General features: G+C 34.6%; 1 protein-coding gene across 1 annotated transcript in view; it reads left to right on the forward strand.

Moving 5' to 3' along the window:
• The window catches only part of ASCC3 (activating signal cointegrator 1 complex subunit 3), a 358,425-nt gene that overhangs the window by 225,421 nt on the left and 111,283 nt on the right, over positions 1–21,721 (forward strand). Inside the window, exons 25-30 of the mRNA XM_021693642.2 lie at positions 3,373–3,593; positions 5,627–5,712; positions 7,109–7,275; positions 7,385–7,530; positions 7,657–7,777; positions 9,995–10,137. Coding sequence (XP_021549317.1) covers positions 3,373–3,593; positions 5,627–5,712; positions 7,109–7,275; positions 7,385–7,530; positions 7,657–7,777; positions 9,995–10,137 — 884 coding nt within the window. The remainder of the gene's footprint in view (positions 1–3,372; positions 3,594–5,626; positions 5,713–7,108; positions 7,276–7,384; positions 7,531–7,656; positions 7,778–9,994; positions 10,138–21,721) is intronic.

Below are 21,721 nucleotides of genomic sequence, written 5' to 3' on the forward strand. Positions count from 1 at the left end.
AGTAACTTGAATCATTGATATTGTTTTCATTAAGGTTGCAAGTGTTTATGCTTTAAAGTTGTCTAAATCTGAATCAGAATTGATCTCATTTAGTCAATATAGTTTGAAAAGAGACTTTCCAAAATCAAATCTATGTATACATTTGGTAGAGCTTAATGGTGGGCCTTAATTTTGTTTGAGTTCCAAAAACATTAAGCCTAGTTCAATTCCCATAGCTCTAACGAGGTGGAGACTCACTACTTCTGTATTATTATGCCTTCATCTCTATTTTTTTTAAAAGATTTTATTTATTTATTTGAGAGAGAGATTGAGAGAACGAGTGGGAGGAGGGGCAGAGGGAGAAGCAGACTCCCTGCAGAGCAGGGAGCCCGATGTGGGACTCGCTCCCAGGACCCTGGAATCATGACCTGAGCCAAAGGCAGACAACTTAACTGACTGAGCCACCCAGGCGCCCGCCTTCATCTCTATTTTATAAACAGTCATTACAATGTCTCCATATCTCCTTCGCTTTCCATTGCAAGTATTATTTGTCATTTAATCTGTGCTCTTTGGGAAACTTCTGAGGTATCCTTTTTGTTTGCATTTATTGCTATTAAACTTATTTCTAGTGTGTTAAATGAATTAAAGTGAATTGTAGGTTCTTTTTCTTCCATATAGTATGCTTCTACACCAAAAGAAAAAAAAGCTAATATTAAGGAGTCAGGTTATGATATCACTGCAGAATGGATTCACTATACGTCAAGTCATTCATCCTACAAACAAGATGTACCCTTTTTTTTTTTTTTAAAGATTTTATTTATTTATTCATGAGAGACAGAGAGACACAGAGAGAGGCAGAGGGAGAAGCAGGCTCCCAAGGAGCAGGGAGCCCAATGCGGGACTCAATCCTAGGACCCTGGGATCATGACCTGAGCCGAAGGCAGACGCTTAACCATCTGAGCCACCCAGGTGCCCAAGATGTACCCTTTATATTAGTTCTCTTCCCCCACACTAATGTGATAAAAGGGAATATGGTAATCTGCAATATCATGTAACAGTTTTTCGTTGTCAAAACTAACAAAAATCCATTTTAGATTTTTGTAACATGAGGAATTATCTTTATATTTTGATTTATTAAAGAAGAAGAATTTCATGAATAAATGTTTATGTTGGTACTTTTAAGTGCCCTATATTCTATTTTAAAAATATCTTTAGATTAAGCTATTAATTTAGTGTATTAAATGTATTTCTTGTTGAGAATTCATAATTGATGATTAATGATTTCAAGAGGCCCTTAATTTAGAGAAAAATAAAGGTCATTTTTTTCATATAATTCCTCTGAAGACAAACTATTTTCAAAATAAAAATATTATTCCTTACTACTTTTAATGAATACATTTTTTTAACAGTCCTTTGGGAAATGAAAACAGGCATTAATGTGATTTTAATCTTTGCCATTTTTTGTCAAATGTGTACCTTGTTTATTACCTTAGCATATCTTAAAGAGAAATACTTTAGACTACTGCTTAAAACCACTTTGATATCTTGACAGAACTAAAAAGTTTGTCAACATAGAGAAATAATAAGATTGCAGTGTCTACTGATAATACTCATTGAAGAGGACCTTTCTGTTTTTCTTCCATCAAATATGCCTATATACGATATCTAGACTCTCAAAATATGTAAAAATGTTTGATGCTTTAATTTTAAAATATATGCTACCATCATCACTACTAGATCTCTTTGAGTGCAGTACTTGATTTTAACATGCATTAACATTGTATTTTAATGCTCATTTAATCACTTCTCTGTTGAGTGGCCAAGCACATATCACCCTATTTATAGAATTAGTTGACTTCTGACTACACTTTAAAAAGCAGTAAATGCACCACTGTGACATCTCAGTTGATATTAGAAATGCATGATACAACCTCAGTGATTCCCAGTTCTATTTGGCTGAGTGTGGGTAAGGGTGTGTGTTTATGTGGGTGTGTGTAGGCACCCTGTTGAGCCTGAGTCAAACAAGAAAATTCTTCACATTTCACAGAAGTGAATCATCATAATTTAATATTGTCAGCATATACCAAAATGTTTATTTTTTAGTTCCTATTAAGAATATGTGTATGCGGGTGTCTGGGTGGCTCAGTTGGTTAAGCGACTGCCTTCAGCTCAGGTCATGATCCTGGAGTCCCTGGATCGCGTCCCGCATCTGGCTCCCTGCTCAGCAAGGAGCCTGCTTCTCCCTCTGACCCTCCCCCCGCTCATGTGCTCTCTCTCTCTCATTCTCTCTGTCTCAAATAAATAAAATCTTTAAAAAAAAAAAAAAAAAGAATATGTGTATGCTTTGATTAGCATTGCATGTTAAGACTTCCTCCCCTCTTGATTTTCAGTGCTTCAGAAAATTTAGGAGATTATAATCTGCTATAGAAAACTTATGCAGTCAGCTCTCAATTACCTATGTAATAGAGTAGAGCTGTGGGGCTAAGATATTTTAAAAATAGCTTTTTATCTTTAAGTACAATTTTTGAGAATTCTCTACACTTTCCATTTTGAAACTGTACTATGAAGATCTCACACAGGTAAAGACCACCATGTCCCCTTACAGATTTTTTTTTTTCTTCCTTATTCTAACTTCAGATGGGTAGAATCATCCTCCATGAAAGAATCCTGAGAGTAAAGTTAGTTGCCTTCCAGTTTTTTAACTGATACTTTTCTGGGTTATGGGAAAATACAGTGTCTGTCAAGTTCAGGAGTATATAACTTCATTTCTCTAAATAATTTTAACTGTCTAATCTCCTAGACCTCTAGTTTATATAATGAGATACAACTAAATTTGTTTCTTTCAGTGTTTTCTCAGTGCAGTTCTTTTTTACCCATACATTCTCTGATTTGAAACTCCCACCTAAGTTTCTTCCTGTAATTATTTTAAGTTTATTTTAGTTTATATTGACTAAACCAATAGCTCCCTCAACCATTCTGGTTTGGTCAGTTTTCTAACAGATCAAAGGAAATTTATTATTGATAACCATTGTAGTACTGCAGTCTACAGATGGTTTTCCTTTTTCTACAGATTGGGGTAGATTTAATTTTCTTCTACACCACACATATTTTCATATACCAGTCATTCAAATTATTTTCCTGATTGGAAAAGAGCCATGTAGTGGTATTAGAGTTCGTATATGGGGAACTCTCCCAGAAAAGTGTCCAATATGTCAATATTATAAATGTGTGACAGGGAGAAAAAAAGAGCTGTAACTAGTATATAAAAATTTATGTTAAGCCTTTTCCCCCCCCCTCCAATGAATTAGGGATTGTTATAATTTATTCCTGAGAGACAGTGTTTAGTATTGTGCATTTTTTACGGTTATGGCAGTACCTGTTTCATCTTTTCAGAATTACTGGATCTTCAGCCTTTACCAATCACAGCTTTGGGATGTGAAGCATATGAAGCATTGTACAACTTTAGCCACTTTAACCCTGTGCAGACACAAATATTTCATACACTGTATCACACAGACTGTAATGTCCTACTTGGAGCACCTACTGGATCAGGAAAGACTGTTGCTGCCGAATTAGCCATTTTCAGAGTCTTCAACAAGTACCCTACGTCAAAGGTCTGTTTGAAGGAATCATATGCTTACATTAAATTAGAAAACACAGTTCATAATCTGTAAACTAGCCAGTTCTAAACACACAGCAGGACTCAATGAGTAGATTTGTCACTCTCTTAGTGAATTTTCTGGTGGGACCAGATCAGTATTAGAATAACTGGCCAAAGGAAACAACAGATGTTGGAGAGGATGTGGAGAAAGGGAAACCCTCTTACAATGTTGGTGGGAATGCAAGCTGGAACAGTCACTTTGGAAAACAGTATGGAGGTTCCTCAAAAAGTTAAAAATAGAGCTACCCTATGACCCAGCAATTGCACTACTGGGTATTTACCCCAAAGATTCAGATGTAGTGAAAAGAAGGGGCACATGCACCCCAATGTTCATAGCAAGCAATGTCCACAATACCCAAACTGTGGAAGGAGCCGAGATGCCCTTCAACACACGAATGGATAAAGAAGATGTGGTCCATATATACAATGGACTATTATTCAGCCATCAGAAAGGATGAATACCCACTATTTGCATCGACATGGATGGAACTGGAGGGGATTATGCTAAGTGAGAGAAAGACAATTATCATATGGTTTCACTTATATGTGTTAACATAAGGAATAGCATAGAGGACATTAGGAAAAGGAAGAGAAAAATGAAAGGGGAGAAATCAGAGGGGGAGATGAACCATGAGAGACTGTGGACTCCAGGAAACAAACTGAGGGTTTTAGAGGGGAGGGAGGTGGGGGACTAGGTTAGCCTGGTGTTGAGTATTAAGGAGGGCACGTATTGCAAGGAGCACTGGGTGTTATACTCAAACAATGAATCATGGAACACTACATCAAAAACTAATGAAGTACTGTATGGTGACTAACATAACATAATAAAAATTAATTAATTAATTAATTAAAATAAAATTTTGGTACATATCCTTCCAAAAACAACCAAAGAATAACTGGCCAGAAAAAATTTTATCTTAAACTTTGGAGTCCTCTAGTTAGGTTTTTAATGTACATGTCGGTTCCCACATGTCCTTTCCTCATTGTGAGATGCATAATTCATAGCCATATTTATAAGATAAATAATGACTTGTAATCAAATCTTTTTGCTATAAAAGAAATGCTAATACTTTAACAAATACAGTTTGATTATACACATGAAATACAGAGGCAGTTTTTATTCCACATTTCTGCAAATGGCCATATTATTGATGGAAAATAACATGGTGAGTCAAATAAGGATTGATTTTATGCTTTCTTTAAATGTGAAGTACATACTCATAGTTTAGAAGTATTATTTTTCAAGAAGGCTAATTCATACACTGTGATTGGAATTATATGGTATTTTCTTATCATTTATTATTTTAAAAATGTTTTAACTTCTTTTTCAGTGATTTTCAATTAGTGGCTTTTCTTCCCTGCTTAACTTGAAGTTTTCCTACTTCTCAGTCTATTTTGTGGTTATTGATCCATTATAAGACATGTTAATACAACAGTAGAGCTCTACTCTAAATTTGAAACATTTTATAAAGCAAAGAATTTTTTTTTTCACTAAACAATCTGTATATAAGTTTGGATTATTAAAGACCAATTGTTGTTATAAAAAAAAGGTAGAATACCTAAAATGTGTGACTGTCATCTTCCATAAAATCTGCAATAAATTTAAACAACCATATTTATCTCTCTTTAGAATTTTAAAAGTAGTAACTTTTTTCATGGAAGAGTTAAATTCAGATAATTCTTGATCATAATACCAGGAAAAACTTTCATTTTCATCAGAATATAAAATACCTAAAGGAAATACCTTCAGTGTTTTTTTTAATATTTAAAATTTTCTATGTCAAGATTTTTATGATGTATTATATTTCTATCCTACTTTGGATAAAGGTAGTTTGGGCAAATTAGTGACTTTTCCCATTAATTTAAAATTTAAAAATAAAAGATACATTTTTAAACCACACTGTCAGATGTGGATGGAGTTTGCCTTTATTTGAAAATGATGTCACTATTTTCATGAGATCTTTTTACCCTCCCCTCCCCTTTCAGGCAGTATATATTGCACCCTTGAAAGCCCTGGTACGTGAAAGAATGGATGATTGGAAAGTTAGAATAGAAGAAAAGCTTGGCAAAAAGTAAGTTCTTGCTTTTTCAGAAGATATGCTTTGAATAATCTAAAAGGACCAACAAATAAAAGATTTGCATAAACCTGTTGAATGCTTTTACAGTGATTTTCTTAGTCTTTTATTTAAAGGTATTGTACTTAGTGTTAAAATGTTATCAAATTCCCATTGTTTTAATATTGAAAAATGCAAGTCCTTAAATTATTTAATATGAATACTTTTGGGAAGATAATTTTCTCAAAATTTTTAAATTCTAAAACAAAAGAAAAGTAAGTTTTATCTCTTAATTTTTCTTTCATACCATTCAGAGTAACTCCCAGTACATGTTTTGCATGTAAACAATTTACAGAAAAATAGAAATCCATTTAAAGAACCTGACTTTTAAAAAGGTATTTTAGTATTGCCCAAGGTTATTTATTCATTGTGGCATTGTTTTTAATAGCAAGATTGCTGGTAACCTGAGTGCCCAATAGAACATGACTAAATAAATTATGGTACATTTACACAAGCAAAATATTCTGTCATTCTATAAAGAATGAACTTTGTATATACTGAAGGAATGATCTCCAGAGATACTATAGAAAATGGTTTTAAGTAAAGCATCCTATCATTTATTTTTTTTTAAATGGCAAAGGATATAAATATGTGGTTGCTTTAGAACAAGAACCAGGTGATTGGAAGATAGACACGTTACAGAGACTGTTCACCACACTTGAATATAGTGCATATTCAAAATAATAAAATGTAAAAATAAAAAATGAATAAAAATAAGCAAAAGCTTTGGGAACACTATACTTGGGGGAACTAATCTTGCCTCTTTTTGTTTTTTGAGGATTAAGACAGATGGAAAAATTATTTAGGGGTTACCTGAAATTTAGAGTTGGCCTCCAGACCCTCTTCCTCTCTGTAAAACTGGGGTCTTCTTAGAATGAGGCAGCACATATGTGCCTCAGCATATGTTATTTATGTCCTATTATGTTTGAATTTGCCTATAATATCTATAGAAAAGAGAAATGAAGCTTACACATAATTATATTCTTAATGAATGCCTCTTTTTGTCTTAATAAGTTAACACTTACCCGTAATTAGAAAGGTGTTTATTCCAACCTATGGAGAAGGAAGTATGAGTTCAACTCTATAAAAACACATAGGGCAGAGACTTTGTAAGCATAATCACAGCAAAGTTTGACACCTTCACATATCCGCATAAAAGTTAGATTATCAGTTATTTGAATTTATACATTCTCTTAGAATTCTTAAGAAACGTATTTTGGACTCACAGAAACTTTCAGAAATCAAAGGGAGATAAAGTAGGGTTAAGCATTATAAAATTTTATTTTGAAAGGTATTTTTGCCTTTCCAAGGTCATGTGTTATCTGAGAAAGGAGTCGTTTTTCTTCCTTTCCAGAGTTATTGAACTAACCGGGGATGTGACTCCCGATATGAAATCCATTGCTAAGGCTGACCTTATCGTCACCACACCAGAGAAGTGGGATGGAGTCAGTAGAAGCTGGCAGAATAGGAACTATGTGAAGCAAGTCACTATTCTCATCATCGATGAGATCCATCTGCTCGGTGGGTACCATGCTATGTGATACCAGTTTACACATTTTGACTCTGAAATGTGCAGCAGCTGGTATCAGGACCTGCTAAATGATTAACATGTATTATTCCTATTTCCTAGGGGAGGAAAGAGGCCCTGTTCTAGAAGTCATTGTATCTCGAACAAATTTCATCTCCTCGCACACAGAAAAGCCTGTGAGAATAGTTGGACTATCTACCGCGTTAGCTAATGCCAGAGACCTTGCTGACTGGCTCAATATTCATCAGGTATGTGGAAGATTGATAAATAAGCATTTAATACTGTGGCTTAGGTGGCTGTATTAAAGAGGCACTATAACATTATAAACTTAAATATAAAAACTGAAAATGATTTCTTTCTCGTTTTTACTCTAGATGGGCTTGTTCAACTTCCGACCATCAGTACGTCCGGTTCCACTGGAAGTTCACATTCAAGGCTTCCCAGGTCAACATTACTGTCCTCGTATGGCTAGTATGAATAAGCCTACATTTCAAGGTAAGCTTCAGATCCTTGGAATGAAATAGCAGCCATTTTGTGTGGTAGCCTTTAAATGCATTCCAGATAATTTGGATTTCTTTGAACGGGTGGTACTGCTCCAACTTCTACAAATGTAGGTTATGCCGCAGCTGTTAAGGCATAAAAATGTATGCTGAATTAACTATTGAAAATTGGAGAGATTTCATAGATGATACTGTCTTGGAAGTAGAGAAAAAAATGTATTTTTTAAAAGTAATTAAATCATTCTTAATCTATTAAGTTATATTCTTATGGTAGTAGCTTGAACAAATGATAAATAGGAGCTCTAAGTGTAAAAAATATCTCATAATCTTAATCTTTACCAGAAACCATAAAACTTACAAATTTCAGTACTTTTTTTTTTTTTACAGTGCTTCTGTTTTTGTGTTTTGTTTTATTTTTTGGTTTTCCCTTTCTAACAAATTAGGCAAGCAAGAAAGATTTAAGAATAACACTCCTATTTTATTGAAACATGTTTTGTTTAGGCTGCATAAGGAATATTTATCATATCAATTAAAAATAACCTCCAAAATAAATTCTCTAATGTGAACTGCTGTTGATTGTGAGGTGACTTTTTAGCTGCTGTAATTAGCCTTATGACAGAAGCAAAGTATTGATTGTGAACTAGAGACCAGTCTTGGCAGTTCGGATTATTTACACCTCCGCAGAAGCATTGTATAAAATCACTAATGAACAATAAATCTGCCGTGAGCTGTTCAGCCACACCTGTTCTTGCAGCAGCAAAAATCCATTAAATGTTGAGGTTTAAAAAAGAGACAGATTCATTCATGATTATGTGTACAAAATATACCAATATTGTACTAATACGTGTATTTTAAACATTATATTCCTAATATGATTTATCAAAGCATTACCATTTATATTCTGTAAGATTCGGATAAACTGTGAGTGAGAAATAGCATAAATGAGTTTATTTTTCATGGTATGTATTGTTGTGATTGCTTATATTTATTTAAGGAATGGCCAATTGCATACCAGTGATTGAAATGAAGCATTTTGTGTTCTATAAATCAATAGTAAATAACTGAAATACTTACACTTCTCTAGATATATCAGTACAGTAGCTGTCCTTATAAACTATTTATTATACTTGCAGTGTCTCACTATATTTCTTTGAGTTTAGAAATATGATTTTATGATAGCTTCACTTCTCACTCTTAGGGCATAAATGTAGTCAAGGCCATATCAACATTTTTGTTACAAACCTTGTTTCTTAACCCATAAGAAGAAATTCTGCAGCTCACATTTCCAACAAGAAATTATAAGAAGGTTGAACTTTTTATATAAAACATTTAAATATCTCTGTTTTAAGAGACCTATGTACACATAAGGATAAATTTTACTTGTACCATCTTAGCAGCATTTTGGAGCCAATGTGCAGTAAAGAAATCTTGTTTCCAGTTAGGTCACGTGATTTATGTGGCTCTCTAGGTAATTTTTTCTGTCAGTCTTATTACTCAGGTTTCAAACCATTCATTTCCTCTTCTGTGTGTCTACCTTCCATGTGCCATCAGTCACATACAGATTCAGGCATGGTATTCTCTTCAGCTCTCTTCCACATTCTCTTCTCTTTACACTTGAAACCTTACACGTGTTTCAGGAAAACAGAAAACCTTCGTTTGACATATCTCTGACTAGTTTATTGATACAAACTCTCCATTATTCCATCGACTGGTACTGACAACAATAAAAGGAATTTTTTTGTGGCTTTTATTCTTAACAGAGTTTTCTTCACTCTGCAGGACTTGACTCTCTCCCCGATACTCCAGGACCAATTAAGTCTGTAATATCATAGCTTAGGCGAGCAGAAACACAACTCTGAAAACTGAACCTTAGATTGAGTATTCGTTTACAGCTGTTGCTAGAGGGTCGCAGCTTTTATAAGTGTCACCTTCCTCAGGAGCTCAGAATAGAACTGAGACCTGACACAGTTAAATTTCCCCTGCCCAGGCAATGTACTCCCCAAGGTGGGTTCAGCTACCTTTCCTTTCCTACCATTTCTCTAATATGCTGTTGGGTCCAAGTCATACCACAAACAATGCTGAATTTCATGACCAAATTAAGAATTCACTTAAATCAATTACATTAAGTTTCATGCATCCATTTGATATCCTAATGACATGCAGATTCTGGTATAAGTAGCTTACCCTTTTATTTTCCACAACTTTTCAATAGCAATTAGAAGCCATTCTCCAGCCAAACCTGTTTTGATATTTGTCTCATCAAGACGTCAAACTCGTCTTACTGCTTTGGAATTGATAGCCTTTCTGGCTACTGAAGAAGATCCAAAGCAGTGGTTGAATATGGATGAAAGAGAGGTAAGCAATCTATTTTATTTCTCTTTCTTATACATGTCAAATTAGTTTGTATTTAATATAATGGAAATTACAAATTTAATGATGTTTAGTTTTAATCTATACAAAATTTAGTATAACGTTACAGAAATTTAGGGAAAAAGTAGGAAATGCATAATACTGCCACCTTAACACTATTAATATTTTGATGTATTTTCTTCTACTGTGTTCCTGGTAAATATTTACTTTTATATCCATATTTATTTCTGTATCTCTTCCCTTTAACATCATCACCTATGTATATTATAATCATATTTGTTTTTCTATTGGAGTGTTCACTGCCCTCATGGAACTTAGAATCAATTTTGCAAAATTAACTTTCTATAGAATATATAATAAATGACCATTTTCAAAAATTTAGAAAACACTAAATGTAAAAATTAAAAATCTGTTTTTTTATTTTTAATATTTTTATTAACCTATCCTTTAACCAATTAGTAACCATCATTAAAATTGGAAGCAACTATAATTTTTTTTGTCTATGCAATTATAGTCTATTATGTGGCTATCCCATTAAATAAATAACCATACATCCTTATTATTATAAGTTTTTCTTTATTTAGACTTATTTCCTCAGTATAAATTTAAAATTAATGGGTCAAATAATATGGATATTTTTATAGCTTTTCATATACACTGCTAATTATTTTCCAAAAGGGTTGTACCAGTTGATGTTCTCCCACTGATACATGTATTGTCAGCAGTATATGAGAATAAAATAACAATTTTACTACACCCTCATTTGTTGTAATTTATCGACATATTACAAGTAAAATATTCCTTATTATTTTAATGTACATCTTGATTTTTGTGTGATTGAACTTTTTTTCATATATTTGTTTACTATTGGTTGTCTTTTTTTCTTTTTTTGTCTGTTCATTCCTTTGGACTTTTATCTTTTGCAGCACAGCATTTTTCTTACAGATTTGTGTGAGAGCCCTAGCAAATTAAAACACACATACACATACACCCCTGAAATTTCATATATCACTTTTTTCCATAAATATTTATTACTATATACATATACACACATACTAATCTCTTGTCTGCTTTTATTAGTTAATTTTGCTAATTCCTTGGATGTCTTTTTGTCTTAGTAGCTTTTTACAAATAGAAGTTTTTGCATTTTGGGGTGCCTGGGTGGCACAGTCAGTTAAGCATCTGACTCTTGGTTTCAGCTGAGGTTGTGATCTCAAGATCGTGAGATCAAGTCCCACGCCAGGCTCTGCGCTCAGCTCGGAGTATACTTGAGTGTCTCTCTCCCTCTCCCTCTGCTCTCCCTCCCAACATTCTCTCTCTCTCTCTCTCTCTCTCTCTCTCTCCCTCTAAAATAAATAAATCTTTAAAAAAAAAAAAAAGTTTTTGCATTTTGGGGCACCTAGGTGGCTCAGTCAGTTGAGTGTCTGACTCTTGATTTTGGCTCAGGTCATGATCTCAGGGCCGTGAGATGAAGCCCTGCACGCCAGGCTCCTCACTAGGCTGGGTGGCTGGGTGTGGAGCCTGCTTGAGATGCTCTCTCTCCCTCAGCCCTCCCTTCCCTGCTTGCACACCCTCTCTCTCTCTTAAAAAAGAAAAAAAAGAAGTTTTTGCATTTTGTGTGATAGTTGATATCATTCTTTGTGATTCTTTCTACTACTTCTAAAGGTAGATATTCCTCTTTCCCTCCATAGATTTATAGATAGTGATTTTCCTTTCTTGTACTTTTTCTCGTTTTTTAGAAATATTTTTGTCATTGGAATTATGATGAAAAAGTAGATGAAATCAGTAATAAAATTATTGCATTGTCTCCCTTCTCTCTCCATATCTCCCCTTTCTCATCTCCTGCAGCCTGAAGAAGAAGAGTCAAAACAGTGTTTCTAACCCACTAGTGTCCAGTCTCAGCAGTTGGCATATTTTCCCTTTCCACTTCTCATGAGTCATTTAGGATTAGTGGACCAGTTGGACGATACTGTATCTATTACGTTTGTGTGTTAACTAATACTAGTTAACTGATAATTCGAAATGTTCTTGTATAGGCCTGTAGGTGACCTTATTCACTGATAAGTAGCAGACTCCAATATTAGTTTCCTATAAAAGGTATCACATGACTCCTTTAAGTAGAGTGACTGCTATCATGTTACCTTTCAAGTTTCATCATTACTTCCTTAATGCTGTTTGTGTATACTAAATCTTTATTTAAGATCAAAATAATTCTGTCAAAAAGTTTCTTGTCCTTTTATTCACTTACTCAGCTAGTATGTTCAAAAGAGTCACCCTGTTGTGTCTAACAGTATCTTGAACTTAGGAAGCAAATGGTGAAAAATAGATTGATGGAATATTAACAGTTTATGTGCAGCATCTGTCTAGGCTTAATATATTTTCTCTTGTGTCTTATCCCTAAAAATGTTCCAAATGGACACTTTTCTTTGAAGTCAAGGTACAAAGTACATACCTATTGAATACATTTTGAGATGTTTGTTCAAAATGCATATGTGTGTGTGTGCGTGGCTGTGCATTTTGCACGTATGTGACTCATATTAACCTTAAATGTGAACCTCATGTCCTCTTCCCAGCTACAGTACACTTACTATTTTTTTTTTATTTTAATGTATGAGACCTAAGAAACTGTGGTCAGCTCAGCCATTGTGTAGAATTACTTCTCTGTTTTGTATTTTTTTTTCCTCAGCACAAAAATTTATCACCAAGGCTCATTAGAAACCATAGAATTTACTTAGCATGGTTTCTGCTATTTTGTAAGTTTTTCACTGCTAAAATAAGACAGCTAGAAATTATGTCATTTCTGGACATTGTGTTTCACCAAGACCATTGCAATAATAAGACAATCCAGGTTTTGTTTCAGTCTTTCCTCTAAAAGTCAACACCTTTAAAATCAAAATGTCAGAGGTTTTGCAACTGATTGCTATGCAAATTCAATCTGATTATGCCAATAAAGCAGGTGTTGCAGTTGTTGAATCCACTAATTACCTTAAAATAGGACTTTTTTAACACTTTAATCTTTATGAGAGTTACTTTCCATAATAGTATAGACTAGAAGCTTAGTGACAATTCCTGTTGCTGCTTCTTGCACAGTTTCAGATTGGTTTTCTGCGGCAGGACCAGGTAGGTTAGGTGGGTGGATCAGCAAAGGCAAAAAAAAAAAGTTATCCATCTATCTTCTTAATCCAGTAAATCTTCAAAGTACTAGGAAGCAGGGCCACCCCTTCAAGTGTATCATTGATGTGAAATCATACTGCAGCATGGGGAAACCCCAAAAGTAATACCCTTCCATATTTCTCATCAGGAAATGATTTCAAAAGTTTGTGGGCATATGCTGCCATGTCACTTGGATTCTCAGTTTAATAACCACCGCTTCCACCATTAATCTCAAACTGTGGTTGGGTTTTTACATTACCCTCTCAACCTTCAAATCCAAGACAGAAATACTGGAATGCCCGAGCTTCACTGTCAGGCATGCAGCAGGAATAGGGAGTATCTTCCCCTCTCTGACCTCTGAGGAGATACTCAGACCCTGGCTGTCTGTAGATAATCTTTCACAGTCTGTTGGCTGGTTAAATCCAGTCACTCTGGTTCTTTTGCCATCCCATTTCAATATTCTCTAGCCAGTGGGCTAAAATATAAAGTTACCCACAACCAATACATTATTCATTTCAATTAGTTAAAATATATAAAATACGTTAGTTAAAATACGCTTAGAGCATATATGAGATAGCAAAGGTAGAGGTCACAGTATTTTTTTTGCAACACAGGTCCAAACATATTTGGTCGGGGAGCCAAACACATTTGTGATTTATTTTCTCTACCATCTATCACCTGCACACTTCTTCAAGCAGCCTCTAAGCTAATTAATATTCTTTATCCATTGTAGTAACCAAAACCCACATTCCTGAGACGTTGGAAATTGGCTTTTTATATATGCTTACTATATAAGGCTTTAAAAGTTTTTGATTAGTTTTTCAAGTGGATACAATAGTGTGAGAAGATTTCTCTAGGGTCTATCCAAATTTTCCCTCCCCTTATTGTGTAGCAATAACCCAATTTCTTTATCAGGATTGGTTACCTAAACTACACTATGGCCACATTTTGCTTGTTTACCCCATACAATGAGAGATGTGGCTATTTCAGCTTCTAAGTAAATTGTTACATCCCTTGGATGTTAAGCCTCCAAACTAACACAGCTAGATTTATAGGGAAGGGAAACAAAAATTTTCCAAATGGTTTATTAGCTGTGACTGCAAAAAAACATTTGCACATATTGACTACTATATCTTCTGGCAATGAGAGGAATAGTATCATTTAATGATTACTACTTCAGAGCATATACAAGAGAGCACCCCAACCTTGCCAAAGCAATGTCTCTTAGCTGCCACTCTGAGTCATTCATCTATAAAGCCAGCTCTTTCTGGGTAATGAGGGATGCAATAAGACCAGTGGATCCCATGGTTCCATTGCCTTAATCTTTCTCTATAAAGCAAGTTCCTCAGTCAGAAACATTATCATACGAGATATTAGATGATGTATAAAGTGTTCGGTAATCCTACTATTGAGGCTACTGGCAGCACTCAATAGGAAGGAAAGAGAATCCAAATCCAAAGTGTCCATTCTAGACATCATCCCAAATAGACATCCCCTCTGTGATAGCAAGGATCCAGTATAATCTTCTTACTGCCAGTTAGCTATCTGGTGCCCTGGGCAAGGTACTTTATAATGGGCCTAGGGATGTTTGCACTGGTGGCATAATAGCTGGGTCTGCCTGAGGAAATGGAAGTCCATGCTTAGCCTGTGCATAGTTTTCATCTCTTCCACCATGGCACCACTTAGTACATGAACCCCACTGCACAAAACACTGGAATCTGGGAGGGAGACTGCCTGGTATCCTTAGAAGTGGTCATTTTGCCCACTTGACTGTTAACAGCATTGTCCACACTGCTGTTAACTTTTTGGTAAACATCTTAATGGGATATAGGTAGTCTATTCTGGGACCATTCCAGAATTTCATCCACATAAAACTTGTGCCTTTCTTGCCATCTGCCTTCCAGTAGCACTGTTGTCAAGCTCCTGACCCTTTGACTAACCCATAGCCACAGAGCAAAGTGTGGAGCATCAATTCACATCATCTCTTTGTAGTAAAGTGACAGGGAAATACTTGACACTTAGCTGTTTTGAGAGTCATCCCCAAAAGGAGCTGTGACACCACATCAGTGTACTTCATATGGTGCTGCTATCTTATGCAAAGCCATTTGTAATTTGTAATTTTTTTTTTTCAGTCAATTTGACGTAAGAAATACCCATGGGGCCTCAGTGGGTTGAATTAGGGATAGCATGGAAGGAAAAGGCACACACGTGGAGTGTTCATGAATTACCTTTCATAATATTCTTCCATCTGGTTCTTTTATTTCTACTAATGATGGACTGCAGCCGGGCACACCCACATGTATAGCTGGAGAGATCAGATAGCTTCGGTTCATGATCGGTAGCTTCAGTTGCAAGATTACCTGGTATCACAGAGTTAGGCATTTTTTGTCTCCCACATCAAAAATACCCATAAGAGTAATCCTCTAACTTAAGTCAATAGGCAGCTCTTACCAGAATTTGTAAAATGTTCATTTATGTAACATATTTATTGAATATCTACAACTTTACTAAGCACTCTGTTAGCCAACTGATGCCAATTCTCAAGGAGCTCAACTAGATAGAAATTTAAAAATATATATGATGAAGCAAATAATATTAATATTATAAAAATTACTATAAAAATGAGAAATGAAATATGATAAGGGGATGTGGGGCTTCTTTAAATAGAATGGTCAGCAGAGAAGACTTCTTTAAGGAGATAACGTTTAAGCTGAGAACCAAAGCATAAGAACAAGTTAGCTACACCATGAGAGAAGATAATAGCATTTCAGGTAAAGGGAACAGGATATTAAAGGAACTGAGATCAGCTCAGCTGGAACAGAATAAGCTAGGAGGAAAATGATAAAAATTAAGTTTCAGAGATAGGCAGAAGCCCGCTCATGTAAGGCCTTAGACCTATGGTTACAGAGCTCGGATTTTGATTCTAAGCACTATGGGAAGACAGTCATTTATTTATTTATTAAAGAAGCATCTGTTGAGCTCCTTCTGCATGTTAGGTAAAGTTCCTACCCTGGGAATTAACATTGTTATGGAGATGGTTAGATAAAAAGCAAATATGTCAAATCGTGGTAATTTCTGTGGAAAAATAAATAAGCAGGGTAAAGAGAAAAGAGGGTGCTGAATAGTAAAATGTTATACATTGATAGAAGTACAGAATGCCCTTGTGATGAGGGTAGCTTTGAATAGAGAACTAAAGGAAGCAAGGAAACAAACCAAGCAGATATCTAAGGGGGGGGGGTCTTTAATTCTCTCAGGGAATTAAAAGGTTTTAAGCTAGAAAAATTACATACTCAATTTGCATTTTAAGATCACTTTTGCTGCTTAGTGGAAAATGGATTGAAGTGGAGGTTAAGCATGGAATTAATGATGGTGGTCGTGACCTAGGGGCCACCTAGAGTGGTGACAGTGGGAATGGAAAGATGTTTTGGCCTAGATTCACTAGGACTTTCTGATAGGTGAGACATGGAGGTTGAGAAAATGAAAAGAATCAAGAATAACTCCCCAGTTTATTGACTCTAAACATCTGAGTAAATAATGGTGTCGTTTACTGAAATGAAGAGAGCTGAAAGTAGAGGATGTAGAGGAAGGAAAAGACAGATTTGAGCCAAGGGGGTGGGGGGGGGGAAGAAAAAGAAAAAAAGTTTTATTTTGGATGTTAATTTGTATTTCCAAGACTCTCAGGGCAGTTAGATATAGGAAGTCTATAAAATCCACAGGAGATGTGAAATGAACATATGAACTTGGGAGCATCAGCATAGAAGCAGCCTTTACCCAGGTAAGCACATGAGAGCCTGAGACAGTGTGTGGAGAACCAGAGGGCCAGGCCTTGAGGGACTCAAGGTAGAGCTTGGGTAGAAAAATGAGGAGCTGGCAAAGGGCACTGGGAAGGTGATGTCAGTAAGCAAAGTCTTAAAACATTGTAGATGAGAGGGTTTTGTGAAGGAAGGAGGGTTTAACTACTTCAAATGTTAATGGGAGCTGAGAGAGATGGGAAACACCAATGGGATTTAGCACTCAGACATCCTGGATGAACATGGCAGGCAGCATCTCTGACAACTCAAAATCACCACATGTTCAAATTTGGTAGAGTTTCTACTAATGACAGTTTTCTTTTTTTTTTTTTTTAAGATTTTATTTATTTGACACACACACACACACACAGCACAAGCAGGGGGAGCAGGAGAGGGAGAAGCAGGTTCCCTGCTGAGCAGGGAGCTTGATGCGGGGCTCCATCCCAGGACCCTGGGATCATGACCTGAGCCGAAGGCAGACGCTTAACTGACTGAGCCACCCAGGTGCCCCTAACAGCAGTTTTCTATCATTCTTTTGATTCATTTGGTTTTTCATTCAGCCTATCTATTGACCTCTTCCTTATAGGTAAAACGTTAGTACCAGGCTTTGAGGATGGATTTGAGATTGTTGAAAATCAGAAATTAAGTTGAATTTAATATAGGGTAATGACATTTTCAACTCAAAAATCTGTTTTATTATCAAACCAAAATAGATTTAGCTTATGATACAAAAGCCCCACCCCAAGTGCTTTCTATTTTGATCAGTTCTCAGACCTCTTAGTGACTGACCAGTAGAGAAATTATTAGGCTAACAAAATATTAAGTAACAAAACAGACATTATCCACAGATTTTCTGAGCATTGGACATTTGAACTTAGTTGGTCCTCATGGAGTAGTTGTGCAATTCAGAGCAGCTACAAAACATGAGGCTGTTTTATTTTGTCATAATTGATATCATGCATGTCTTAATGAAGAAAGAGGCAAAGGTCTTATGCTTAGTAATAATTGACATATTTATAGACTACTATATAGTTCATTAAAGACTTATATTAAGTCATTTAATCATGAATTCTGGGAGGGTTGTTCTTGTTATCCCAGTTTTACAGATACAAAAATTGAAACTTGAAAGAATTAAGTAATTTCCCCAATAGCATGAAATAAATGGAGCTCAGAAACTCAAAACCGGGATAGCTGACCCAGCTTTTTCACTCTGCCATACAGTAACTGAAATCTTTGACAACACACTGACTAGAGAAAATGGAAAAGTCACAGTGCCCATATGTGTTTTGATAGGAATGGAAATATACAGTAAAGACAGAAAAGTCAGTAGCTACAATATCAAACACGGGCAGCCGCTAAGAACTGTGTCATTCTCAGTCGTGAGTGGTGATATTTTCGTTTATAAAAGAAGATACTTGTAGATATTCTTAATTTTTAGGCATAGGAGTGGAAATACTCAAATACTGAAGAATAGATAGATTTGCTAATCATCTTCATAGCTCCCCAGTTGTGAGTGTGGTACACAATTCATTATTTCAAGTCTTACCTGTTTTTTGCGCACAGTCTAAAACAGTGAGGCCCAGGCTTAAGCCAAATGAATGATTTCATTATTTTAAGTAGTTATTTTAAGTATATCACATTCCTGTGGTAATTAGAAGTTGGTATTTTGGTTGAGAACATGGACTGGAGCCAGGCCTCTTGTGTTCGATACTGACTGCCCATTACAAGCTACTTGACCTTGGTTGGGTGTTAAGCCTCTGAGCCTTACCCCTTCATCTATAAAAAAATAATAATAATAATCCTATCCTTACAGGATTGTTGTAAGTATTAAATGCATTAAGTTATGTAATATACTTAGAACAAGCCTGGAACAGAGGTAAATGTTCAATAAGTGTTAAATGTTATTACCATTATGGTACAGCACCATTGAATACCTTATAAATAGATGTTTTTTTTTGCTGAAATCTCTGTGGTTAAATTTGCTGTTATTTTTATAATATTTTGCTTATGTTCCTCCACAAATTTAATTCATATTATTATAGTATTTGTTCATTTAAAATTATGCTACTTTAGCAAATTAATTTTATAACATCCCTTTCATCAGCTTTATCTGCATTTTAAAAGCTTCTCAATATATGGACATGTTCTCCAAACATGTGTTAGAATCTGAACTCTCCAAAAGTGGAAATAAGCATAAAATGTATATTCCAGAATAAATATGAAGCACTGACTTGGATTTCCTACCAATAGCATAGTGAATTAAGTTAGAAACATTAATAAGGAAAAATCTTTAATATTTCACCCTACAAACCAGTTTTGATATTGCTATCATTAAGAATTAGGACAAGCTAAGAAGGAAACACTGAAAATAGTATTGTGTTTATTTAGCAGACATAGCAAAGATTTACATGTTATTGTTTAGATTTCATTTATATATGTAATTCACATGTAATCGTGTGTTTAATTACATATATTAATAGTATAGTAAATCATTTGAGGTGTCATTGTTTTGGGCCTCAGAGAGGACAGCAAGGAATATATTAGGAGTGTTGGCAAAGATTGGAAACTTACTATCTTTAATTAATTACTATTATTTTTAAATTTCTTTTCCCTTAGTAGATCAGCAGGATGTTCTAAAGCGTTTCTTTCATTTTAGTTTTTTCCCCTTCAGTCTGTGGGGTTTATCATACAGAAGTTTATTTTAAGAAATTAACACTTGGTAATTGTAAGGAAATGTTTTAACTTTAACATCTGTACCAGATGTGATATACTTAATTATCTTTGTTTTTAAAAAGTCTTCGTAACTTTCATTATTCTTCAGTATGCTGCATCTTTTATTGAGCATTTTAGACAGTTGATAAGCATTATTCAGTGGCATATGGTCTGAGTCTGACGTGCTTTGAAAAGAGTACAGAGTTTTCTGATAATGAGGATTCTGTGAAAATGGGAAAACCAGCACAACAGATATGCTTTGAGAAAGTATGGGTTTTTAGCATCTTGAAACAATATATCACACTCAAAGGGACAGAATTGGGCTGTACAATCTGTTAGCTCATTCTTGTCCAATCTGGTCTCCTCCTTTCTTTTGAAGCCAGCATTGTCATCAACTCACTGAATTATATTCTGACTGGAATGTATTTCAGGCACAGAGTAATGCATCTACTTAAATGGAATCCTGTATTTCTACAAAAGCTTTTTGAGTATAATAAATTTAAAGTATAAAAAAAATTCTATTAAGTTAAAGTAATTGGTTCAACAGTTTACATATGTGCCTCCTCCCCCATCACCCTAAAAAAAAAAAAAAAAAAAAAAACAACTTTTTAAAGAAATAAAAATTTTTTTTTTTTTTAAAAAAAAAATAAATTTTTTTTGGTTTAACTATCAGGTAGTCAGTCAGACATATTTCAAAGACTGTTGGAAAGATACCTATACATTACAACAAATGTTGGTCGAACAGAAATGAACTATGGAATTAAAACTTCCTCTATCAATGTTTTAATTATCATAATTATTCTTATTAAAATTCTATAGCAGCCTTACTTAACAAGAATTAAGCCTTAATGTCTTAAGACATCCATTGCATGTAGTAAGTGAATTTTTCTCCTAACCATCTAGAATGGTACTATCTTTGGAAAAACTAAAAAGAATGTAATTCAGATACTTTTTGTGAGGTTTAATTCTCTCACGGAATCAGGGTTGAGAGTCTACTCTGTAGTATTCAGGATTGCTGGGTCTTTTAATTTGAAATATACTGGATGGTGTAAATGAATTGAGTGTTACATTAGAGCTCTATTATTTTATGTAAAGGACTGAATGTGATAATCTTTGTGAAGTGTTAAGCACAATGCCTGACACATAATAAGTACTCAACAAATAATATGTATTACCATGTTTTAAGCTTTCATTATCCAAAGTTTCTCAAAAATTTTGCTTGTTATTACATCATGATCAAGATGAAACATTCTAAGTATGTAATTTAATCAAAGGTGTATAGAATTTAATCAATAGTTTATATTTTCAAACTTAAACAGGCTGTCCTGGTAGTATCTTATGCTTAATGACTACCATTACTATAAATTTTGCTTTTTTATGATGTTCAAATAACTCAGAATTCATCCACAGTAACTATGTAATAAATGAAGTTGTTTTTTGTAATTGTTCTCATGAGGATTTTAGGTCTTTGCCAGTTCAGATAGGCAAATAGTTCTTTTTAATGCATTGATTTATGTGAAAGAGGGGGCCAGGAGAATGAGAAACAGCTTCCCTGATGTAGAAGGACAAGATATTAATGCCTCACCAAATCTTCTGCCATAGGATTCTTTAGCTTTCCTATAGTAAATGGTTTATTTTGAGGGGTATGATTGGCATTGCCATGAAACACTATAAATTATACAAGTTATAAAATTATTACTGTTATTAAGTTATGAAACTGAAAAAATTCCCTGAAATTATTTGTCACAGCAAGAATATCAGTGAATTATTTCTTGATAGTGTAAATTGAAGATATTTATGCAGTGAACTATTGAACAAAAAAGTGGATAATAGGCTGTCACTTGAGGATGGCTAACATATAATTTATGAGACAAGACAAGCACCTTTCTTTATAGCATACATATGTAGTCAGC

The sequence above is a fragment of the Neomonachus schauinslandi genome, chromosome 8, assembly GCF_002201575.2.
Source record: "Neomonachus schauinslandi chromosome 8, ASM220157v2, whole genome shotgun sequence".
In the NCBI taxonomy this organism is placed as follows: domain Eukaryota; kingdom Metazoa; phylum Chordata; class Mammalia; order Carnivora; family Phocidae; genus Neomonachus; species Neomonachus schauinslandi.